The 26767-nt window shown below is 36.8% G+C and overlaps 1 protein-coding gene across 14 annotated transcripts in view; it reads left to right on the top strand.

Annotated features, from left to right (window-relative positions):
* Window positions 1-26767, top strand: part of RIMBP2 (RIMS binding protein 2) — a 172953-nt gene that overhangs the window by 33872 nt on the left and 112314 nt on the right. For all 14 annotated transcript variants that reach the window (XR_012838130.1, XR_012838131.1, XM_075769526.1 and 11 more), the window contains one exon: window positions 25481-25618. Coding sequence is in view for 11 of the 14 variants with exons in the window: in XM_075769526.1 (XP_075625641.1) it covers window positions 25481-25618 (138 nt within the window). In the remaining 3 variants the exon portion in view is untranslated. The remainder of the gene's footprint in view (window positions 1-25480; window positions 25619-26767) is intronic.

Genomic DNA, 26767 nt, shown 5'->3' with positions numbered 1-26767 from the left:
CTCAAATCTGTATTTTTCTATGTATTTTGTTTTTATTATTTGCAACATTTATTACAAGTATAATTGCTGACATTGACTAGGAAGAATAATGCGTGCCTGTGAGCTGCAGTGCTTTTAAAGGTTCATGTCATTACTGTTATCAGAATTTCTTAATTTATTGGAATAACTTCAGGGCTGAAAAGGTTTTCTTTCATAATGGGTCAGTGCAGTATATCTTTTTCAGATAAGTGGTAAATCTTTTCTCATGTGCATGACTCCCACTGTTGTAATCCAGTACAAGTGTGCATGGGAAGAAATACATTTGGATTTTTATAGTCCCATCAAACCTACTTTATGGAAGAAGGCCTGTGAAGTCCCACAGGAACATTTGACTATCACTATCCATCATTATTGGATTGATAATAGACTACTATTACATAAATAATACAAACATCAAGTAAATACTTCAGGGGAATTGTCACAACATCTTACTCTCTGTTGCATGTCTCTTAAAATTACCATACATATTTAAAAGGGAAGGCGAGAAATGTAAGAAATCAGCCATATTATTTCATGAATAATTGAAACAATTTATGTATACTGTAAAATACTTAAAATATATTTTAGAACTCTACCTTTTTGTGTCAGTATAGGGTTTATGTTCAAGAAAGATGAACTGGAACAAGCGAAAAGAAAGGGCCATATGAATAAACCACGACTTTGGACAGCTTATGTTATGAAAGAACACTAAAAGGGCTTATTCTTTATAGTCTACTAGTGACAAAACAACTAGGTAATAGTCTGCTTTCATCACTAATTCTGCCTTAGAATTTTTAAAGTTAATTTTATATATATATAAGATTATATATAAGCTTAGTGCTCCAATTCTAACAAAAGATTGTCAAGATGATAGAAGTGTTCAAAAATGGTATAAAGCTGTTCATTTTTAGTGTAATTTGTCAGTAGTATCTGTCTCTCTAAGATTTAACCTAACTTCTGTTTTTACCTTATCTAAGTGCCTCATGCACTTGTTCACTGTCTGAATTCAGTAATTCTCAATGAACCATTTCTTCAAAGTGCTACATGAATGCTATTTCTGTAAGAAAAACTCTTTTACTTTTGCAATCTTTACATGGTGGTGTCTGTGGTATTTTTCTCAATGTAGGTGACTGAATATTTTAAAATGCAAAGGTCATAACTAAAAGATATGACTGCTCTGGAAGCCCTAGGTTTCTCCTAATCTCTCACTGCCATAATATTTCCTGTATTGTGAATAGTTCTGCTGTTCATTTTTAGGGTTTTCCCAAAGGTGCTCCTGGGAAAAGCAGATTCTTATTTCAAATTGCTATTCCTGTGAGGTCAGATACATTGGGTTAGTATTTGTACTGTCTCAAGAATACCTGCTCAGGGTTTATACCAAATGAAAGCCAATCATGAAAGGGGCAGGGGGAAGAATCCAGGGAAATTTAACACCTTAATAGCAAACCCAGAGGGGAACATCTGTTATTAAATTGAAGAGATGAGGAAGTGATTTAAAGAACTCACTAATAGCCATGTAAGGGTAATTTAAAACATGATGTGTTTTCATGCCAACCAAATGCAAGACATCAGCAGCCTCTGCACGAAAGGCAATGAATAACTGGCTAGTGCATCTCTACATACCTTAAGCTCACACAGTTCTTTTTTCTGGAAGGCTAGCAACAAGGGTAGTAGAGGTTGTGCTCTGACCTGTATGGCTTACCCATAGGCTGCATCTTAAATTCAGGCCAGTTCTTGGCGGCCCACTGTAAGCAGAAATCCTGATGCATGAAAATTTTTTGCCTCTGCTTTTTCATCATTGTGGTGGGTTGTGTCTGGCATGGGGTGGCTCCAGCCCCTCCTCCGAGGCCTCTGCAGCCCTGCTACCAGAACCTGGGCACAGGCACGCAGTGCATGCATCCCAGAAGAGAAAACTCCTCTGTGCATACGTACTTGTCAGCTTCTCATAGTAACATGTGTCTTGATTTCCACTTCCTTAAAAAACTGCAGGATATTCTGAGGATGCTTTCAGGAATGTGATCAGCTGAAGAGGTGGTTAGATGGATGTTAATGGCAGTAGTGGTTTGATCCTTTGATTTGAGTAAGCAAGAGTTAAGGGACCTTCTTTCAATCAGATGATACATATGAATTCTCCTTTTTAGAAGGGATCTGGGTCTGATTCTGGAACAAAGAGTTTGAAGAAACCTCCAGCACAAAATGCTCTTTAAACTGAGTAGCATATAATGCCAACTTTCTTCAGCTGTGAAGAGAAGATTGAAGTTATTTCACCAAACTTAGCAGCAAAACTTTATTAAAGATAAAATAACAAACAAATAACATGTGTCTCAAACATACATGCTATAGTCATGTGAAGGGAAGAGGAAGAGGAGACACAAAATTGAAGACAATTTGGAGTGACAGCCTCTCATGCATCTGTTTCAAGTAGAATGAGTTATTAATAGATATTCAGGTTTTCTCCATAAAGATAGAAGAGAAGGTAATGCTAATAAATGCCTATATTTATGGTAAGCTTTCTGCATTAAAGATGGTCTACTTTTTGTCGTTACTTTGTATTCTTTTAAATTTAAGTCTGTTACCGGGACTGGTCATCATGGATTATTGATGCCCTTTTCATCTTTTCAGCCTTTAGAAGGATTGCAGAGCAGTTCTGCTGGAGCCCAACCTGACGATCAAGTTGCAAATGATTAAGAATACAGAAAACAGGCTTATTTGTTTTCTTAGTCATAGGATTGTTTTTGTACATGTTTGTCTCCAGGCAATTTTGTTTGATACTGGTAGGGTTTAAATGATTCCACCTCAGTGAGGTCAAAGAAGGTTTGGAGGCACAGGGTCCCTAGCTTTTCTGGCTCTGTTGTATGCAAGTCTGTTTAGAAACGAATGGCAGTAGTTTGCCTTTTACAAGCACAGGAAATGGTTAAGAAGTGTTAAATGCGTTATTGCATAGATACATTATTGTATGTTTTATGGATTCTTATGATGCACTTTGTCTTTAGTCTTGGAATTTCGAAGTACTTACAGACATTAATTAACAAAGTCTTACTGCACATCTATTTTATAAGAATGATCATTATGCCCATTTTGATTAGAAAGGCACATGATTTCCCCAAGTTTCTGCAATGAGTCAGTGACAGAGCTGAGAATGAAACCTGGATGTTCCACCCACACCGTAGTCCTGCTCCACTGAGTAAACCCACTGGTAAACGTGTAGATTTCTGTAAAATATATATGAAACATTTTCACTTTTCAGTCATTTCCTGATACAGAAATAAAATCAAAACAAACAAAAAATACTGCAGTTGTATACTGCTGTATACAACTAGCAGTCATGGAGGGGTGAAGTGATGAAACAACATTTTGTGAAAAAGACATGGACACTTTTATTGACTTCTTAACAGGTGCTTGTAGTTCCCCATAAGGAAGACAGTAACTATGTCTGACTCATTCTGCAAATACTGCTTTTATCTCCTTTCTGGATACAGTAAAGACAGAAGTCAAGATTTAGGGCAAGCAGGGAGTTGTTCCTGTTGCAGAAAAATAAACTGCATTTATTACAGTTGCTGAAAGAGGTATTCATTGCTGTTGGTTCAGAGAGATTTGTGAAGCAGTGGGGCTTGTAATACATTGCTTAAAATTTTCCCTTTATGTTGCTAGCAAACATTTTGCCTGCTATCTAAATGTGAAGATATTCTTATTTGTTTGGTACATAATAAGATTCAATTGCTCCCCATCCTTATTTGATAATGTACTAGTTTGTAAGATACACTTGGGATTGTGTGCAACTCAATCACTTAGGGTTCTGTTTATTTGGGGTTTGACTTGAAGATTTCTGGACTGACCTATGATCAGCTAAATTCATCTCTGATTATAAATCATTGCTGATGACTTATTCTCTTAGCTTGATTAGTATAGGTGTATGCTTTTGGCCTTAAAAGTCTTCCAGCTGTAATTTGTAGGGACACTGTGACTGTGATCTGAATTATGCAGACCTGTGATGGGTTATGGATAGGAATGTTAGATCTGCTGCTTCAACCTTAAAAATAAAGAAAAAAAATATTTCTTTGGCCGATAGGGAATTCTCTTGGTCCTAAAAATCCTTCTGAGAATCCAGAGAATGCCAGAAGTTTCTAAGGAATTGTTCTCCCTGACAAAATCAAGCCAGGATTTGCCTTTTTTATTTAGAATTTAGAAGACAAAGTATATTTAAAGGCTTCCATTCTCTTCCTACATGAACAGTGGCTAGAGTTTAGCATGCTGTCTTCACTGGAAGTTTATTAATGTAATCACTCAAGCTGCAGATAGTTAAAACATTGAAGGAATCAGGCTGGCAGCGAGCCTAATCACTGTGCAAAAACAAGCCATACCACAGCAATATTAACCTTTACTGTCTGGAGCATTCTTAGTTTCCCTCTAGTGTGCTTATCTAAGCTTGCCAGCAGAACATGCAAGGTAAAGACTTAAAGGAGATGTGGTGTGGGTTTTTTGCTTGTTTATTTTTATTCATGTATTCCAATCTTTGCACAAATGGCTTTCATGCAGAATTAAAATAGAATGTGCACTAGTCCGCTCTGCGGAAGGTAAAGAGGTGGAAGGTCGGTGTAAAGATCATACTCTGATTCCTCTGGTTGTATTGTTCTCTTACCCCAGGAAGAAATGGCAGTACAAGGCTCGGCAGCAAATCACTTAGAGATAGTGCAGTGTTCCCTTTAACATACCAAAACTTTGTCCAAACAAGGGCTTCACAACCTGTTTACAGACCTCTCAAATCTGTCACAATGGAAGTGAGACTTTCACAAGCTAACTCAACCTCATTCTTTTCTCTCACCTATGTCTGTTTCTCTGTCGTTTACAGCATGACACGGTGTGTTTCATTAAAGTCATATGCTAAGTGCATCTTGTCAGCCTGACCTGCTTCTTGCTTCCTGCATTCATGCGTGTCTTATGAATGGGACCATGGGCAAAAAGGCAACTGGGAATGTCCTAGCTAGGAAGGCTTTTTTGATTGTACGTCAGGCAGCAGCAGCCTTGGACTTCAACCTTTCCTGTTGTGTGCCCTGGTTATCTTGCTCTTGTCACTAACTCTTGGAGAGAAACATCATCTTTCTCCTTACATACATGTGTACAGTCACGACATGATTGTGGATTCCATATTCTGGTAGAGAAAGGGTAGTGTCCTGAACTGCTTCAGTACTGAACCATTAACTTGATGAAGACTCCTTTTCAGCTGTTTTAGCATGTGTGGGGTCATAGTTTAAACGCTACCCCAGTACTTGCACCAGTAGTTAGAAATACGTGATGCTTGCGTAAGAGAGAGAAAGCAAAAAACTTTTCTAGAAAAGTTAACTCGACAGAATTTAAGTCTGTGGAGCTCAGTCCATCTAGATCGCTGTAGACAGAAGATTGATATTAACAACTTATACTAGCAGTGATAAAGAAATTATATCCAGGAGAAACAGAATCTGGTTATGAGGAAAATATTGTAAGCTTCAAGGAATCTTCAAAGTAACTGCATTCCTTAAATGATGGAAAGCAGAAAATTGCAATGAATCTCAATTTCATTAACCGGATCAAAGAGGAAGATAGATGAGACCTGCATATCCTCAATTCTATCCTTTTGCTTATACAGGACTCAGATGGAGGCTGGAGAAAAAGAAAATCCTTTAACTAATCTTCATGTAACTTCATAGGAAAGTCAAAGTAAATTGATTCTCACTTCCTGGGCTTAATTCTGGACCTGTGATAATTTAGTTATTTAACTTGCCTTTATTCAAAGAGTTTCCCCTGAAAAAGGGCAAGTGTCAGCAGCTGTTATAGGCATAGTTTTGTGTGAAATGAAGGTGTAAGCACGGATGTATATGGGGTTCAGGTGATCTGTTAAATGACTCATAAGAAAAGCAAGTGGGAGGTCAAGGTAAATTTGCTGTATGTCTAGCCAGAGAAAGGACCAGTTATAGCACCATCACAGAGAGACCATGACGAATGACTAGTGCTTGAGCAGTATGGTACTTTAGTAATAAGTTATAAAAATTAGATGGAGAAAGAAAGCTTTCTATTTCTAGTATCTGTTTTAGAGTCGAGATAAATTACATTGTAGAAGTGCCCGTTTTTCCATTGACTGTAAGAGGGCCCAGACAACTAGATCAAGTGTAGGTGTTTATATATCTCTAATGATAAATAAAATAATCCCATGAAGATTTACATATTCAATTTTGTATTAAAATGTAATTAATTTTTTAATATTAAACATTAATATAAATCTCTATAATTGGAATAAATTTTGAAAAATGTTTGGTTCTGATAAACATTGATGCATCATTCATAATTTCTGTGTAGATGATCCAAAATTCTTACTATGTGAAAAACCAGTTGTGTTCCTTATACTAAGTGGTGGCTAGGACCTGAAGGTTTGAGTCTGATGTTGACACATCTCCCTCTGATTTTAAAGTGAAGCAATCACATTTTATACTTCACAGGCTGAAAATTTCTTTTGATTAGCCCATTAGTGCATGGCCAGAATGACAGATTATTCACCTGTAGAGCTAAAGCTGTGGACTGCAGTGTTTTTGGAACGCTGGGGGAAGCCTGCAGTGCTCAGGTGGCTGTGCTGTAGGGCTAGTCTGTTTGTTAATGTTTTTGGCTGCATATGTAGGCACAGATCCAGCGAGGCTTATGTCAAAGACTCACATTGGGGAAAAAAATGCTTTCTCTCTGCAGGTTCAATTTCTGTTTTGGCAGATACATTTAAACTTGGTCATGAAATCATTTATAATTATCATCAGAGCCCTGATACCAGGTGATCAGAGAATTAACAGTGGTACTGCTGTTCGCCACGTAAGTAGTTGAAAGTACTACACGTAGGAGAGAACAGAAAAATCATGAACTTTACAGTGCCGGTTCAAGATGCTGTTTGTCTAGTGATGGGAGATTCTGGTTTTGCCAAAATGATACCTTTGCTATTGCCAAAACAGAGATGTCAAACTCAGATGGTTTGGCTATTGAAAGATACCAGCTGTTATCAGATGCCTTCTGGCTTTTGTTTGGGTTTCAGATTTCTTTATAGAGATGAATCTTTAGTTCTTGTCTTGTTGTTTATGTCAAAGGGAGATGCTTTCCTGACTGTCATTTTCTCATAAAAAGCCACCTCAAATCCTTTTTAAAGGATTTACATTTTATGTTGATAATACTTAGGGCTTAGAGGCCTGATTCTCCTTAGACTTCTGGTAGTATCACTCAGTGATAATGCCACTAAGAAAGATATTAGTTACATGTGTGCAAATGAAAGAAAAATTGGTCTGGCTGATACATAACTCATTTAAATAAAAATCAACATGAAAAAGAGAAGTATTATTTTTGCTAGTGTGCGGTTTCTGCAGGATGATACAGTAGCTTGCTTATACATGTTGCTAAAAATTGAGGTTTAAATGCTTTGCTGAATAGGGATATAGCTGTGACAGGTCTGATCTGTTGTTCATCTCTCGACATGTGGACCATGGAATCCTTTGTACATTCATAAAACCTGAATGTGAAGTATATATTAATACGTGATGTTGTGAATTTTCATATTAATTCAAATATTTTAGAACATTTAACATTGATGGATATCTGGTTTTCATAAAGTTTTGGGTTTTTTTTTTCTCCTTCTTAGTCAGGAGATTTATATAGGTTTGAGTTAAGAGCTAATGCAGAGCTTCCTTATAGTCTGTGAAAAATAGCTATGGGGACATTTATCACAAGAGTGATTTATTATACCGGTTTTCCAGCGCACAAATGTTGCCCATATTTGCAGCATGAATAAAGTGGAGAAATCATCCAGTCTTATGCTAAATAAGCTTTTTCTAATTTGTAAATTAGGTAAATTATTTAATATTCATACTTCATGAAAGAAATGGTAGTATAGAGATGTCACTTGCATCTTTATCTGAGTTTATACTTGTAATGTTATCTCCGTGTTAAAAAAAAAAAAGCAAAAATTTCATCCAGACAGCCAGATTGATATTTTTTCCCAAGAATCACATTTCTTGCTCTTACCACAGTATTTATTGGCATGTTATGTGATACTCTGTTTTTTGAGACATATAGTTAGGAGTGCTTTTTAGATGTAAGATACTAACACATGAGTTTTTTGCATCAGGACCTCATGTCCAGAAGGTACCAAAGTACAGTGGCTTTGAATTTATCATAAAAACTTTAACAGCAGACTCTCGCATTGAGTTTAGGATAGACTTCTGCAGCTAGGTGTTTCACTAATTAAATTTGGAGCAATTTGGCACAGTAACTAAAAATATGGGAACCCTCAAGATTGCAGTGCTTTGGAGAACTGATGTCAGCTAAACCAAGAGCCAGTCTTCAAAGGTCTTCAAGGATATGTGTTTCAAGTGGCTAAATGCCTACAGTTTGGCATTGCTTTCCTTTTCAGGAACCTAAATGAAAGCTAGATTTTTTTTTCAAGAGCACTGAGCAGGTATTATGACTTCAGTGTACCGGGCTTTTAGAAAATAGGGCCACAAATAATTGCAGAGTTACACTCTAGAGGGGAACAGTATGCAGGGGGAATATTTCAGCCCTTACAAGTACATATAATCATCCCAATCACATGCAAGTCCCTGCTTATTGGCTGAGACAGTAAGATACTAGTATTTTCCCCAGGGTAATACAAAGCTGGAACCCTTCAGTGAGGATAATGTTATACGCTGAATGCACTGTCAGCGCTCTAAGTGGGATGTGAACAAACTGGGTGGAAATGCAGACCAATTCTGTGTCATTGTATCTCCCACACACCTTTCCTTCTAACAGCTGCACATGCTGGAAAGCATACATGCTGTCTTAGCTGCCAAATGTCTTATTTAGGAGAGGAGGGTCAAGCTAGGTGTGTCACAAACATGGCCAATGTGTGATTGCATAGGTTACTGTTACTGAAGCACCCTGTACCAGATAAATGGGACAAGAGTAACCCCGTTGGTATAGATCCTATGTTTATTGACTGTGAAAATGCACCTTTGGGGCTGGGATTCAACTTTTTGTTTAGTAGAAAAGAGATGGTACTTTTCCTGTGTTATTGGAAGGGTAAGTAAATAAGGTAGGAATGGATCCTAGGGCTCCTCTAATGCCATACCTGGTGTCCTGTAATATACTACCTCTCTGTTAAAGTTCTGTGGTAGCTGTAAGGTTTTATTTTTTTAATATTTATTATTATTATTTTTAAAAAAATCCCAAGCTTTGGCTAACTTTTGATACGTTCATTTGGAAGTAGTTGACTTTGCCAGGTAGTTCAGTTATCACATCAAAATAAATAATACATTTTCCTATAATTTTTCCATTGGTTGGGGTGTGCATATACGATTGCTTATCAAGTGGTTTTGTTGTGTCAACTGTTTTTATTTTATCATTCTGGTGATGTAGACTATGGGGTGTTTCTGTTCCAGTGCTGTGATTGCCTGCCTGGATAGCCTCCAGTACAGCCTATTGTTCTTTCTTACTTGCAAGTGAGAAGTGAGCTCTAATTTTTAAATTTATTTATTAAAAACTCTAAACAATATTCCCATTCACAGTCAAGACCACCATTCATCCAAAGCTAGATCTGTATAATTACCCTCAAGTTAAACTTAGCATTTTCAGTAGTGTTTCCTATTTCCTGTCATAATAGGAATTGTTCAATCTGGCTAAGATTGGAAAGATATTTGAACAGAGATTAAGGAATCGAGCACTAACAGTGAGTGGTTTTACTGATACGGATAATTAGGAATTGCTTTTCCAACTTATGTATCATGGCCCGTGTTCTTTTACCTACTGAGATACTTGTATAATCCATCGTTGCTATGGTAGTTCTGTGGTTCTATGTCAATAATATATTTTATTCCCAAACTGTTTGGCTTGAACATTGAACATTTTTTTCTTCTTTACAAAGAAGCTGAATGAATTATCCAAGGTCAGAGGCTGAGTCTTTGGAGCCATTTAGTAGATCTACATCACCTGAATCCCATCCTTGTGTTCTGATGACAAACATTTCTTACTTATTTATTCTTGATCCTATGAAAGAGGTGGCAGAGAGTCAGTAAAGTACTTTTCAATAGCAGCCCAGACTAGCGGAGGAAGCAGTATTATTAAAGGTCACAACCTTGTCACACCTAGGCCGGAAAATGAGTCTGTAATCACAGTTTAAGCTAGATTATTTGCCTATAACCAGAGCTCATTTTCAAAAGCAAGTGTGGGGGTTTTTAGCTGAAATCAAGTGTCTTCGTGTTGTCAACTTCTTGAAAAAATCAGGTTACCTTATTGCCACCGGTTTGTTGTCACTGCCATTTTGTGGTTGTTACTGTTCTGCATATCTTTATTGCATGGCAAGCATAAACATAAAATTCAAGAACGCTACCTTGAAAATAAAAGTCAAGAGCTGTAGTTGCCAGTTTCCTGTTAACCCAGAGCAGTAGGGACTACAGACCTCTGTCCCGTTCTTATCTCGTCCAGAAGAGGGCAGTGGCAATACACCGGTCGTTTCGTATTACTCAGAAAAAATGCATGAAGGTTTCCTTCAAGATGGTAGACTTTGTGGAAGACCTGTCTAACAGTACAGAGATGGATTTTATAACTGAGTTAAGTGTGTTGATAGGTGTATTGTCACCAAAATCGGAGCCAGTCAGGAGCCCAGTAATTCATAGGAAACACAGATCCTACTTGATGGAACCTAATGTTAAAACTTCTCTGGCACTAGTATCTGCCCAAGTAGAAGAAGACTTCACTATTGATACCATCTAATTAGAGCTAGGTAAAATATTGCCTTTTTCCTTCAATCTCATTATTAGCCCATTCTCACTGCAAAAAATATTAATCACAAAAATTAATTTAGATAAATCAGTTGCTTCAGTAATATTCTGAGCTCCTTTGTGTTTGCTTTGAATGACTAATGACATAGGTCATGTTTTATTGAAAGAAATGCTGGCAGAAAATGAAAGTTTTGTATGTCTTTACATGAATATTCTTTGAATGGATGTTCCAGTTAGAAAAGGTGAAATGGAAATCTTGAAATACTCTCATGCTTGACAAACCCCAAACTGGAAACAGAAACACTGAATAGAATAATGAATGTTCAAGTAATCATGGGTTTGAAAACTAACAAATGGTATGAGTGATAACGATAGGTGTAGGAATATAAGGAACATGATATAACATAATTCTAAGAACATAAAATTACTTCAGAGCAAAGGTCCCCTTAGCTCAGTATACTTTCTTCAGCTGTGATCAACAGTATGCTTGGACTAAAGTAAGAGCAAGGAAAATGCATAGTTATATTTTGTGTACGTATTCTTCCAATCTCCAGCAATTTGCTGCTGAGGAGACTTTCTGAACAAGAGGTAGTGTTCATAATAGCTCTTAGTGGATATTTCACATAGCATGTGCTAAGTAACTTTGCACAACAATCTTTCTTAACCAGTCTCTTCACACGCGCACACACACACAAAGCTTATAAAAACCAGATGTGAACTCATGAATTGGGCTGCTATAAATATTTACCTCAATTTTCATCCTGGCTGACTCTCCACATATTAGTGAAGTTAGAGATTTTAACGCTTTTCGAGGAGCTTGCTCATGGATCATCTGTTTAAGATTATTTACTCTGAATCAAGGACTTTGCTTGGCAATGATGTGTTGCATCTTCCTAACCATGTTCTATAATTTAATTTTTTTTGCCATAATACCAAGAAGTGACATGTGCATGTCTGAATCCTATGGCACATAAACGTTTTCCTTTGAAAGGCCATGAATGCAAAATGGAATTAAAGAGTTCATACTGAATTCAGTATGTTATGTGGATCCTCACATGACCTGTGGTCTTAAAGATTGATACCCTGGTTGCCTGTAGTCTGAAATGTATTAAGAAAGCTGATAGAAATCACTACGCAACTCCACCAGGTGTCATCAGTGGAATATTTTGGGATGTTGACTTGATTAAACAATGAACATATTATATGCTCAGAAAAAGTTATTTAAGAAGAAGATGTGATTCTTTCTTTTGAAATTCATTATATGATTTTCAAAGACAGCTTGGTTTCAAAACTTTCAATATCACAGAGATAATTAGGTAGAGACTATGCAGGTAGTCATCCTTTCTAAAAAGTAGTGGAATGAGCAGGACCAACAACAAAATACCTTTGATCTCAGCCTGGTCCTCATGAAACTACTTGTTTCTTAAGTCTAAGCTAAATACTCATTCTCTTCAGATGTTTAAGTAATCCTATGAAGCTCACTGTACATATTTTTGATAGAAACAGTTTATATATAATTTATCTTGCAATTACATCTATTTCAAACATCCAGTTTATCACAAGATATTGCAAGTTCTTTAAGCATCTTTATCTCAAGATATGATCTCACCTCTACAGGCATTTGATATGCTGTCTTTTGTGTGCTATGCTCTGCAGAGCCTCTTCTTGGAGTAATGCTGGGGCTTCATGTGACTAGAAGGTAATTTACTAAATGACCAAAATGGAAATATTCTCTATCGTGTTGTGAAAAGGAAGGGAGCACAGATAGAGGATGACAGAGTGAACCTTAGGCGTAGTGTGTCTTGCTGGTAAGTTGCAGACTGGTCACCTTGATTCATATTATCTGGGGTTTTGTGTAGGAAGAATTGACTGTGAATTCTATGAGCTGTCTTGGTTTTCTTATAGTGCCAAATAGAATAAATTGCTTGAAAAGAATCTTCAGTATACTGGATTTCAAACTAGAGGGACAAGTGTAAACTTAGTTTAATTAAAGGCACTAAAATGAGACAGGAAGGGAGATTATCTAGCAAGAACCCTTAATCTGCTGGGTGGTAACTCTGTTGCTAGTAGCAAGCTCAGTTAATAGATGCAGCAGGGTCTGGAATGTTTTTGTTTGCTCTCTCAATTTTGTCATGTATACAGCTGTTTCTCCTCTCATTTTTTTCTTTATTTCATTAAAAAATATTCACACAAATAAAACATGGTTCCATCTACTGCTGTGCTGTCATCGTTTGAAACTATTTTTGTCACCAGTTTTCAGTGGCCAGTAGGAGTCTGAATTTCTCTTCTGCGTCTGTCCCATGACAGACCCCAAAAGTAACAGGTTTCAGGTCACTCTCCTATGTATCCTGATTCAGAAATTATTAAAATGCCACGTTAGAACACCTTTCCTTCACCCAAATTTTCCTTTGGTAGAATACCTCCCATGTCATGAATATTTTCAGAGTTTCCTATATTGTACATGCAGAGCTCTCACAGCTCTCAACCTGCAATTACAGCTCTCCCTTATAAATATTTAAATGGCAGTTCAGCTTTCAGACAGAGTACACCAGTGACAAAGATCAAGCTTTCTGACCTTTTGTTAGTTTGCTCAGTGAAATAGGATTCCCTTCGTCTCATTTTTTGTATTTAAGAGAAAAAATTTGCATGCAGAGAGGGTGTTGGCATTTCTCATTTTTGTTGCTAATTTACTTTTGGTACATTTATTCTAATAGATCTTTAAGAAAAAAGTCACTGGAAAGTTTTATCAGTTGTACATGAAAATGTGAAAGATGGAATTAAAGCAGAAAAACATTTAGACTCTTTATCAAGAAATTTCTGTTATACCATGATGGAAAAAAAAATTCAGCAAACAAAGCAAAAGTGGAAATGTGTGTAGACCAATAAGAAAATTTACTATTCCAAATTCATTTGGTGTTTCATAGCCCTTTGCACAGGGCTGTTTGGTGTTTCATAGCCCTTCCTGAGAGATCAATTCCAGCTTAGCGCATCAGAAAACTCAAAAGTCATTTACAAGCAAAGAGTACAGTAACAATAGCTGCTTACTTCACAACTGGAAAAGGGCAAATTGTGTGTTTGGGATTGCAAGGATTTTGCCCTAATCAAGAAACAGTCTGATAAGAGCCTGATAACAAGTTTTGGTAATCACAGAGATTTGGAGGGACAGGAGGCAGGTTAAAAAGACTCTGTGTGTGATGTAGTGGAAAGAAATGGCAAAAATAGCCCCTGAGTTGTGGGATCTAATGATCAGGAGGATATGGCTGTGCTATCTGCAACACAGGCTGTCCTTATCTGCAATAAGGAAGGAACGTAAATTAGCTTTTAGCTCTCTTCTTTGAGAGGAAGGAAGAAAAAAAAAAAATATTTGGGTAGAGCTAGTTAAAGATAACAGAAGGACAGAGGCTATTCCTAGTCATTCCAATCTCCTCTTTCACTGTAGGTCACTGAAGGCCAGCACCTTTCCCTTATGCCCAGTTAAAAAGTGTCAAATACTTAAAAGTTCATTTTCTTAGGAGACGGAACCTCTCATGTCTCTGATCGCATGCCCACCAAATAAGAAAGATTCTACTTGTTAATGGAGAATATTTTAATTTTTTCTCTTGAAATAGTACCATTGTTGCAAAAGCATTATTAATCTTTTTTATTAAAATACCAAACAGTAAAAAATTATGTTCTGTGATTGTTAATTATGGTATTAGATGTTGATATTGAGCAATTCTGTATTGACACACTTTAGATCCAGTAAGTATCTCTTACCATGAGAATGCTTATGTATTAGTATATTTATGGAGTGAATATTTAGCTAGCAACTCCACTGATACTCAGAGATAATGCTTTTTCTTGAAAAGAAGGCTGACATTTGCTGTATATGTGCCTCCAAGGGAGGTGAGTTTGCAAGTATTAGCAGAAAGCTGGTTTTTTAAAAAACATATTTGATTTGAGAGGTATGAGCAATGGTTTTATTTGAATCAGAATACTATCCTTTTTATTTGAAACAGTAATTTGTTAAAAAAGAATACATCTCCTTGTGTAGATGTTGTATGAGGGTCTGCAAAAAAATGAGATTAAATTTGGGCTTTCCTGGTCAAAGGATTGAGGTCAGGATTTATATACAGCAAAATGATTTTTCAGAGTGCGTCTGTAATAGGTTTGAAATGCCAGAAACATTAGGAATGGCAAATATTCTTTTAGCCAATATGTTTTGGAAATTAAGTTTTAAGTCGTCACACCTGATGTGGACAAAGGCATATACAGTGCCAAATCAATCTGAACTTCAGGGAATGTTCAGAATCCTATTGAAAAGAAATTCATGTAAGATATATGTTGGGTTTTTTTCAGCCTGATGGAATGAGTCAGTGGCTCAAATATTAACTTCAAAAAATTGGAATTGCATTTTACTGCAAACTGTGTAAAGGGAAAGTACGTCTTTTCATTAATGAAGAGCGTTTATATATATATATGCACTTTAATGAATTAATAGTATTAACAGAAAAAAATTGCCAATACAAATATGTACATATGTCTATATAGAATATGTTAATAACTGGGGTGAATTACTCTGAATGACTTCTACATCTTCCCAGTACACAATGGTTAAAAAGAGCAATTTTCAAAGAAAGCAGCGTATTAATTTCATGGCTATAAATTGTCATAAATTGCAGCACACTTTGCTCTGGAAAGAACCACAAACTATTTATGATAATAGTAAAGCATGAAGTTGGAAAATCTCAATTATTTCTTTGGAAACAGAGTTATCTTTTCTAAAAATATAGCACCTGCATACCCTGAAAAGTTAGTATTTTAATTATAAAACACAAAATTTGTACAGAAATACAGGATGGACTTTCTGCACCCATTGAAACAAAATGGTGAAAATTCATGCAAGTATTTGATACAACTCTTTCAGTGAGAAACAGAGAGGCTTATGTAAATCTCTTTTGTATAGGAGTAATGGGAGATTTAGTATATCTGAACAGTTTACAACTGTTTTATTTGCCAAACAGCCCCTACTGATTGTTTCAGATTCAGATATAGTAGATGTGTATGAGTGAATTTGACCTTGGAGACAACCTGGAAATAGTTTTACCAACCTAGCTGCACCTCAGCGATCAGTTTACCTTAAGCAGCTGAGCTTCCTATAATACATTACCTATTCCGCGATTGACACTCCTTGTCTCAATGTTGATTTGTGTTTTCCATGTCAGGATAGGATGTCTAAGGGTATGATAAAAGTGTGATGTAAAAATTCCAGTATATCCTCACAGTATACAGATAAAAGACCTGCCATCTAAGCTTAGCTTTTGGAGTAACTAGAAAAGTGTAACCAAGCTACAGATTCTTAAAACTGACAGAAAACTAAACAACAAAGTATGCAAATATAATCCCTAATCCACTGGATTTTCAGGAACTGCAAAATCAAAAATCTATCAGTCATGGTTTTGTAAAACCTAGCTAAAATTTTGGGGGTTTTTGTATTTGTTATGGGTTTCTTATGGATATTTAAAAGGAAGGAATGCTTGCAATTCATGGAACAGAGGTTAAGGCCATCCAAATACTGTGAAATCTCTTGTGCTGGCCTTACAGTTTTGCAAATTGCTCTTTGTTTCTTTTTTTATATGCAGCTGTAAATGAATGGACATAGCTATAAAGTTGATTAAAGAAGGGACTTAATTAAGGGTTGTAATTAAACTAGTGGAGGAAATTACAATGGAATTGAAAATTCTAAATGAGCCTGTGTGATGTAAAGGCTAATGGTGTTAAGGCAGTAATCTCTATGAAATAATTGATTCTGTAGCCATTAGTCTTTTCTAATGAGATTAAGGACGAGGTGGCACAATCTTACTAATTAATTTGTTTTGTGACTTTGGAATATGAAGTAATAGTACAAAACTGGGGATTGTTGAATACACCAGAAGGCTCTCAAATCTTAGGACAAATATCATCAAAGTATTTCCATATTCTCAATTGTAATAAGGATGGAGGATAATATTTGGCTTAATACTAGAAAGTTAAAATGAACATATATTGCGTGGTTCAGCCTTACTGATGGAAAGATATCAGGAGATGGATTCTCCAGATGGTGTTTGAGATGTTTTGTGAGGACTTTATTCTAACTGTTACGGGCACCAAACCTGGCATGTGGACTCTTTCTAGGAACATTGCTGTCTCACCTTTCAAAATTTTATTTTCATATTATATTGAGCCCTTGCCTATTAGTTGAGTATCACCTTTAAGCTAAAAAAAAAAATAATGCAAGAGTGAGAAAATTAAATTATTTTCATTCCTTCTTAAAGAAACATCAGTTGTTACTATCACAGTGATGTAGAGGTTCTCTTATTTTAAGTCATTACTTTCTCAGCCAAGACAGTCTGTATTTCTTTCCCCCTCTCAGATTTCTCCATGGCAACTCCATATTTTCAGTGAATGTTATACTGACACTTCTGACCTACGCCATAACTACTGGAGCACCTGTGTTGTGTTTCCCCCTAATTTTCTAATATGACAGAAAATATCCCCTCTCTTCTTGCAGTCAAATCCTGGTCTTTAGAGTGCAAGATCAGAGGAGTAGTGCAACAGAAGAGTAAAATACATTGAGTAGAGAAATTGTCTGCAGTGTTATGGTTAACAAGTTCAAAAATGATAGTTTAGGAATCATGAAATGCCATGTTGTATTATTTGAGTCCTTCGATTAACAGCAAATGTCATCTTGCAGGGCAGTAGTGATTTTACAAGTGATTGAAAGTTTGGTTTTTTTCTTCCTCAAAGAGTAATTTTCATAATTCCTCAAGGCATGCTTCTTAGGAGATACTACTATTTTAGAAACTTTTTGGTGGTGTTGTAGGCTTGTTACCTCTTCTCCAATCTCTCCCCTGTTCCTGTATATATAATTTACAGTTAACCTCAGCCATATTCCTGTGTCAGTGGATGTGTAGATCAGCTGATTTGGATAAGATTTGGTGGTAATGCAGAATTGTAATTGTATTTGTTTATTTATTCAGTGAAAAAGTAAAACAAGTAAGATTGCAAAGTACATGAAGTGTTTTTTCTTCTGGTAAAGCTGTATGAAGAGTAAAGTGTGTGTTTATGTGTATCATTTGTAAAGGTGGTTGCCTGCAGCCAAATCACTGTACTATGACCCTGTCAGATGTTATAAACTACACAAGGTCAGGCATGGGCCAGTGACGTGGTAGGAAACTAAGGAACCATCCCTGGAAGCTGCAGGCATTTTATATTTCTTTGGGGTTTGATTTTTAGATCAGTTCTTTGTCCTAGATCTAGGAGGAACTGCGGGGGGGTGGTTCTGGAAGTCATGATGATGCTGTCTTTTCGGTAAGATGCAGTACCCCATCTTTCTTTTCTTATGGTCAGAAAGATCATGTAGTTTTTGCACATAATGTAGTTATATTTCAATGTCATAATATTTTCAGTTTTTCTTGTTGGTGGAAATATGCAGGCAGATGTAAAATTTCATCATTTTTCATTTTTCATAAAAGATGCCATATGCGAATTACTATGGACAAATAGAGATGTAAGCTTGTTGAGGCATGCAATGTTTTTTTGTGCTGTGGGTAGTACAGTGTGCCATGTCCCTTGACTGACACTCTGCAGTATTGTATTGCATTATCATGATACAGATAATGAATTTGTTCTCTATGGTATTTTTAATTTAAAAAATTAAGAGGCATTTCCACAGTGCTGCTAGTCCAGGGTTTGCCTTATTGTTACCTACTTAGACTTAATAGGACAGTAATAAATTGTAATAAATTAATTATAGACAGTAAATAAAATATATTGTCTTGCTTAGCATGTGTATTAAATATATCTTTCTCTGCACACATGCATGCACCCACACAGAGTGTAGAGCTGCATAATTATTATACATTGTAATATTACTGATTATTTCACTAATAATGACTATTTCTCTGATAGAGGCAGAAGAAAAAGAGCATGTATTAAAAGCAGAGGCAGGTCAGGGTAATCCTTTCAATTTAAGAGGAAAGATTGAAATGTGTTTTGTAAAGGATTTATGGAAGTGTATTACATTACAAACACAACATTTAAGAATCGCTTCAGCAGGCTGATAACTTTGTTATTGTTGACATTTTGCCTTTTGTGTTGAATGTTATTGTCTTTCGCAACTTGGCTACTGATTCTTCAATCACAATGCATTTGTCTCTTGCAATGTAAGATCAAAGTCGATTGCTGAATTATTTTTAACGTATAGTTAGAGATTGTCAAATATATGATACAATGACAGCATCTTTCAAATTAATTTCCAAAACACTGCTTCACAACCCTGTCAGGTAAGGAATATTAATGTAATTTGGCTTGGTAGCTATATTGTTTTATCTTCAAAGTTGGCAAAGCATTTATACCTCACCAATCAGAAAAAGTTTAGCTGTCATAAAATACATTGGATGTTGTAATCTGCATGAAATACTGTTTTAGACTCCAATGTGACTTACAGTTTTAAGGGAACTTTAATGAAGGTGTGACTTTATAGATGCTCCTTAGAATGTCGGTATTCAGATTTAGACCTCTACCTTTTGCTGACATTTGCGTCTTGCTGATTTCAGCTTGAAAAGAAATATGTAGACTGATAAAGACTTAGATCTCCAATGGACCATGATAAAAAGTCCCATTATGCTGTACTTGTATGTATCAATATTTTATATCACTGTATTATGAAATACCATAACAACTAAATAATGTTAAAGTTTAAGATATCCCAGTGCAGCTTTTGGGACTTGCACTTTCCTTTTGCCTCTTACTCCTCTCTGCAGGTCAGTCACCCTAAAATAATATGGCTTCAGAACTGATGCTTATGATAGTGTCTGCTTTCAGTTAATAGCCAATAATGAACCAGATGTGTTTAATGAATAAGTATAAGCAAAAGGTTTTGCATAGAGATGGGGTGAGGAAGAAGATTAAATTAGTTAAGATCTCTGGAACACTTGCAGGAAAATCAACTGTAAAAGCAACAACAAGAAAGATTTTTAAAGTAATATAATAAAGGACAGAAAATGTTGGAAGGCAAAATCCCTAGGAAAATGTTTGTCAGGAATGTGTCCATAGCCAGTCAGCTGAAGACAAGGAGAGAGTCTATTCAGATTTGAGTACAGTAAATGTATTTTCATCTCCTCACTCATCTTTTATAACCATCTGTTTTCATGTTGTTTGTTCCAATGGTCTTCAGAAGTTCCCTATTCATTTAGTGGGAGTTTCCTGGTGGTGTAGCTGTAATACAGTGTGCAAGACCATGCCTAGCACACTTTTCTTGTGAACTGAAGTGATGCCTATCCACAAAAATTGATACCTCTCCGTGATCCTAGAGGGAACCTGAACTGTCAAGTGCAAACAGAACAGTAAACTAGGTAATTGCATATCCAGTTGAGGCTTATTTACAAAATGCAGGGCTTCACGCCGGTAGGACAGAGAAAGAGCTGGAATGTCTTTCCTTCCCCTTCCTATGACAGACATAAGTCTTAGTTTTAAATTAGAACAAAGATACCAAAATGTCAAAGCCCTAAATCAGAGGATGAAACTTAGAAGCAGCCATTCTCCAGGGTTCAAAAAACCCTAAGGAAATGCCCAGACTCCAACTCAGCACCTGTTTTTTTGTATTTGTTCCTTATCTATAATGGAGGTGACGTGAAAATGAATGTAAAACCAGACTTATTTGCCATTATGAGCATAACTCCTCTGTATTCTGCTTTCTTTGTAAACCATTACTGGGATTTTCTGGCTCCAAAAAGAGCTGTTAAGCAATAGCCAGCAGTAACTTCAGCACTTGACCTCTTGTGCTCTGCCTCCTAGGCGATTTTCCTAGAACTCTTTCAGTTCTTGAGCTGACTTTCGTATCATGTGTATGCTATAGCAGTGATCTCTGGAAAAGATTTGTTTGTAAAGGGTCAACTATTCTTGCTGTTTGTGTTACCTGAAACTTTCCTGAGTGAAAACTCTATAATGAGTATTATCATAAGCATATGGCTCTAAGAGGTCATTTCTTACCTGCATTTATAGTAATACTGTAGATAGTAGAGCTGTAGACCTGTGAAACTCCAGTTGACTCCTTGTCATTTATACTTAGATAGCCCTTTGAAGACCAGAATTTCGGAGGAATGGTAACAGCTCTATTTGAAAAGCTGATTGCAAATCCTGTGCTTGAATACCAAGCCTTGAACACTTTAGAAATTATCCTGTTCCAGTCTTCCTGCAGCTGTGAGCTTGCATTTTCAAGGCCTGTGCCCATAAAACATCCTACTGCCCATTGACACAATCCTTGCAGCAAAATGTTACTGTTACAGGTGTGAATGTGCGTCACCTCATTTGTTTATGTTGTGAAGAAATAATGCTATCTCTCAAAAATTAACATTGATAAACTGCATAAAGTGACTTCTCTAAACATATCTTCCCCTAACAAAAGGCTTTGTTATTATGAAACAGAGTTCTTTAGCAGTCAGCTTGCCCCTTAATGAGTCATTCAGATAAACAGGTTCCAGTGAAGATTGAATTACGATCCTATTCAGCTGACACAAAGCAACCACTAGTTCTTCTCAGGAAACTCATGAATAAATAAAAGTTCCTGTGCTTCCAGGCCCAAGCCTAACAGAAATGTAAGGATGCATGCTTTTCAGTGTGATTTCCCATGTCCTACAAGTACAGCCTTGATGTTGCCATCAGAATTAGATTGGTGCTGATGAAGACATCAAACATTATGTAAGTAAAGACATTAAAAATAGATGGAAATGTGGGGGTATGAGTGGAAGTATCTATCATTAACTCTGAACAATCTGTTAGACAATAACCTTTGATATTTAGCTTGTGCATATAGAGTGCAATTCATATGCCTTGCCATTTTGTGTGTGGAGGGGAACTATCCAAAGTTATTTTTAGAATTCCATTTTAGTGAAAAATAGGAGTTTTAAAGTCTTTGGACGAACTTATTTATGCTTATCATCTACCGAAGCCAATAAATGTCGGCTCTTCTCTGTTGTTACATTATGATTTTTAGCATGAATTCAGACTCCAGATAGTGTTGTGCTGCATACATGAAACAACAAGAGTGATTTCTCTGAGCAGTTCACAGTTTAGCAGGTGATACAAGATTAATAAAACAGAAAAAGGGGGTGGGAGGAAGTCATGGAACAGCACTGGTGGGGATGAGAGTAGTCTTGGTGTGTCACCTGGCTGAATATTACTTAGTTTTCATAGGTACTGAAGCAACTGAGAATCTTAAGGACAGTTGGATACCTTTGACAAATGCTCATAGAGAATCTTTTCTTGGGTATAAGGAAGAAGCACACAGATGCTTATGTGAAAATACAGCTATTGAGGGATGTAGTATATTTGAAATGAAGTCATCTCTGGAAAGATGGGGGCTCACCTGAATTTAATTTACTGAACTTAATCAGCAAGTCTTTCTACTCAAATTTTTTCATTTTCTAGTTTTTGAAATGCAAGCCAAATCAAATATTATGGAAAGGTGCCTTACTGCTTCACAGCTGTAGTTGCAACACCGTTTATTTCTAAAACTGTTCTTTCAAGAGCTTTAGCATCTTTGCACACAAATATTTTGACCTGAATATTGGAAAAAGAGGGATATGAAGATAGAGCATGTGGTTCAGAGTTGTGAAGACTTTGTGCAAAAGTGAGGGCACAGCAAAAGTTCTTACAAAACACCCTCTATTTTCTGCAGGAGTATGTCTGTGTGGTGGGTTGACCCTGACTGGACACCAGGTGCCCACCAAAGCCACTTTATTGCTCCTCCTCCTAAGCTGGGCAGGAGAGAGAAAATATAACAAGAAGCTGGCAAAACAGACTCAACTCAGGGAAATTAACTTAATTTATTACCAATCAAATCAGAGTAGGATAATGATAAAATAAAAACTAAATCTTAAACCACCTTTGCCCCACGTCTCCCTTCTTACTGGGCTCAACCCCAATTTCTCTACCTCTTCCCCGCCAGCAGTGCAGGGGGATGGGGAATAGGGATTGCGGTCAGTTCATCATGTGTTATTTCTGCTGCACCTTCCTCCTCAGGGGGAGGACGACTCACGATCTTCCCCTGCTCCAGCGTGGGGTCCCTCCCAAGGGATACACTTTTCCACGAACTGGTCCAATATGAGCCCTTCCATGGGCTGCAGTTCTTCACGAACTGTTCCAGTATGGGTCCCTTCCATGGGGTGCAGACCTTCAGGAGCAAACTGCTCCAGTGTGGGTCCCCCATGGGGTCACAAGTCCTGCCAGCAAACCTGCTCCAGTGTGGGTTTCTCTGTCTACGAGTCCACAGGTCCTGCTGGGAGCTTGCTCCAGCATGGGCTCTGGCAGGGTCACAGCCTCCTTCAGGTGCCTCCACCTGCTGGGGTCCTCCACAGGCTGCAGGTGGATATCTGCTCTACTGTTAACCTCCATGGGCTGCAGGGGGACAGCCTGCTTCACCATGGTCTTCACCACAGGCTGCAGGGGAATCTCTGCTCCGGTGCCTGGAGCACCTCCTCCCCTTCCTTTTTCACTGACCTTGGTGTCTGCAGAGTTGTTTCTCTCACATATTTTCACTCCTCTCTCTGGCTGCAGTTGCAGGTTTTTTCCCCCTCCTTAAATATTTTATCACAGAGATGCTGCCATCATCACTGATGGGCTTGGCCTTGGCCAGTGGTGGGTCTGTCTTGGAGCCAGCTGGCATTGGCTCTATTGGACATGGAGGAAGCTTCTGGCAGCTTCTCAGAGAAGCCACCCTGTAGCCCCTGGTTACCAAAACCTTGCCATGCAAATCCAACACAGTGTGATACTGGTTTCAGCTTATGGAGTCTTCCAACTGGAAAAATACTAGAGGAAGATTAAATTACTTCCTGTCAGATGTGCCATGGTAAAATTTATTAAAAAGATAGTTATGGAAAGGTCAACAAGGGTGCAGATGACCTCAGATTGGTAAATCTTTTCATTTGTGGGCAGAAAATAGTCTAATGGATTAGAGAAATTGATCTCCATGAAACACATGATTTAAATACATGACTCCCTTCAGAGGAAGTTAGAAAGTTTTCTGTTGAGAATAATGTTTATATGAGGAAATGAATAACCATAAACAGAATACTCTCTATTATTAAATACTTATGGGTGTGCTGCAGCTATTTCTTCTTTTAATCAATGCACCTAATACTGTTGAATACTCAGCCTTTCCAATGTGTGTATGTGACGAGTAATGCACTGTGCATGTTTTAATTCAAGGGATGGCTTATGAAATCTACTCGCCCCATGCACTGCATGTTGTGCATCTTTTGGGAGTGCTGAATTGGAGTTTTAGAAGTTTAACCATGCTAGTGGAAGTTTCTTTCTTGCACATATTTGCATGCTGTCCTTCCAGTCAATTCATTCTATTACTTGAATTATAGCTTTGTAAATTAAGTCTTAAAAGTTGTAGATTTTTTTGACAGACCTACATTTGATCCTTATGTCGTGGAAACAGCCATCTATTCGTTACTGTCCATGAAATGGACAGTCACATAGGTATCTATACGTAAGCATCTTAGTGATTTGCTAAGCTGCTTCTGGGAATAGGAAGAACAAGTTAATTACATTTCATGCTAGACTTTACATCAAACTTTGATTCATTTAAAACTGTCACAATGCTGATGCTATGTTACATTGCTACTAAAATCCTTTTTTACTTTTAAAAAACTTTTTCACAATTTTTTGTGTTTCCTGAGCTTAAAATGCATATGACTCTTACTTGCTGTAGGTGGTATTAAAATTGATTGAGTTACGGTTTAAGGAAGGAAGCTAATTTTGCTTGAGTGGAGAACCGCTTTATTGGATCTTTTCTTGGGTTGCAAACCTCAGCTATAAACAATTAGGATTTTACCCAAAGATCAGTGCAAGTTTTTCCATTGGTTTCAGTGATTTTGGGTTGTGCCTATCAATAATTTATGGTCTCTATTTGCAATTGGCGTTTGATTGTTGGCCAAAACAGAGAAGCTAAACAAAGGATTAAGCAGTCTTGAACTATCCCAAATACAGGATCTGTTAAAGTTCCTCAGAGACATCTGCATTTCAAATTATATTTACATGAAAATGTAGTGTATTTGAGATGGTTGTTCCCAAACCTTCTTTAAAAAGGAATTTGAGAATGTGGACATCACTGACTCCATCCAAAAAAAAGTGGAAATACAAAGCCTAATGATCCCTCTTAAGCTAGGGAGCACTGTGAGTTGTGTGAGTGACCTGGCAAAAAACCCCCAGGATTTCTAGTGGTACTTTGTATAAGCTTTGCTGGAACTTTGTTATTATAAAGAGAGATTCTGACAAACTTGTAGACTCTAATAATAAATATTAATCAGAATTTTTCTGCTTAGTTCTATGTTCCTACATTTTCTAGAGAAAATATCGAAACTGAATTTTGTCATTTGCCCTCTGAAAGTAATTTACTGCAAGGGACCAATGACCACAGTATTTTAAGTCTTATTTTGGAAGTTTACATTGAACTTCAGTCTTGTTGCCCTTACGAAATGTTTATTTTTATTAGTTTAGATTGACTTCTTTTGTATGTGATGTATGTTTAACAATCACTTTCAAGCAGCTTTTTGGGGCACATGCAATGAAAAACATGTTAATGAAGCATGTTGTGTTGCAGGAAGAGCAAGTGCTAGTCAGCTAGTACAAAAGCAGTTTTAACAAACTGGTCACTTGTTTTGTTTTATTCTGCACAGTTTGGAAATGATTCATCATGTCTGCAGCCTGCAACATCACAGAAAATATTTGATCAGACTCAGTTTTTAGAAGACACACAGATTTCTAAGTCTCATGTCACCACCTTAAATCAGGAGCATCATCATTGGCAGTTTTTAGTAAGTCGTCTCTGTTTTTACTATTTTATGGCAACTGATGAATTGAAAGACAAGCCTAGTTTTGCTGTCCGTGCAGCTTCTTTTGTTTGGTTGGTTGGGTTTTCTTGTTTGCATGTGCGCTAACATCAGGGGTCAGGGTTTTCTGTGAGGGAGTGTTTGGGAGAAGGAGGGTTTAGCTCCATGATCTTTATAGCAATAGATTTTTTTTTATTGATTTCTTACAATCTTGTAGAATGGTAGTAATACTTAAATATGTACTTGGGACCTAATTTAGGTATGAAATGAGAATTTAATAAACAAAGCTGTGATGCAAATAGTAATTCCAGTGTTTTGTTCTGCATGGATGAATACAAAAGTGCAGGATCCAGTGCTTAATGGTTATGATCAACACATTCCAATCTGTTTTGGTGTATACATCCTGACACTTGATTCTGAATGTCAGCAGATTTTTTCCAGTTGGATTTCTATGTGTTTGCATGCGTTCTGATTTTCAGGCACCTTTTGCATTCAGAGAAGAACCTTTTAGAAGGGTTCTTCAAATATAAAAGCTATAGGTTAATGTTAGTGTTCCTGAAGACAACTTCCAGGGAGGTGTCTTGAATTCTTCCTTTTAAATAAAATACTTTCACTTAAGTACAAAGACAAAATGGCCCCATTACATTTATAAACGTGAGTTCAAACAACAGATTCTTGAAAAGTGTACAACAGGGAATACTAAAATCATGTTTAGTATTGTATCTTAATGATTGTAGATAATATTCTTAAATTCTATAGGGAATGTCTTGTATTACTTTTAATGTATAAGAGACAGAGGAGTTGCTAATAAAGGTTTATTCTGTAAGCATGCTTTATATCTGTTAACATAGTTTATGCTCTCTGCATAGAGTTGATTGCAATTCATTATTGCATAATTGAAGTTATACCTGTATTTAAACAAGGTCCAATCCTATAACTAGACCTGCATATATGAATATTTGCTACTACTGTATACTCTCCCATTTTAAAAATGAGCTATTGTGCCAGCCTAAAATCATGTATGTCCCTATCTGTGTGAAGAATATGTGCCTACTGTAAGTCCTTTAGACCCTTCAGGACTGTCAAGTGTTAAGAATGATAAGATACTGTGATTTATTTTTCAGTGATGGTAAG

This window comes from Balearica regulorum, chromosome 17 (genome assembly GCF_011004875.1).
Source record: "Balearica regulorum gibbericeps isolate bBalReg1 chromosome 17, bBalReg1.pri, whole genome shotgun sequence".
Lineage (NCBI taxonomy): Eukaryota > Metazoa > Chordata > Aves > Gruiformes > Gruidae > Balearica > Balearica regulorum.
Note: the sequence above shows the minus strand (reverse complement) of the source record. Positions and strands in the feature narration are given on the sequence as shown.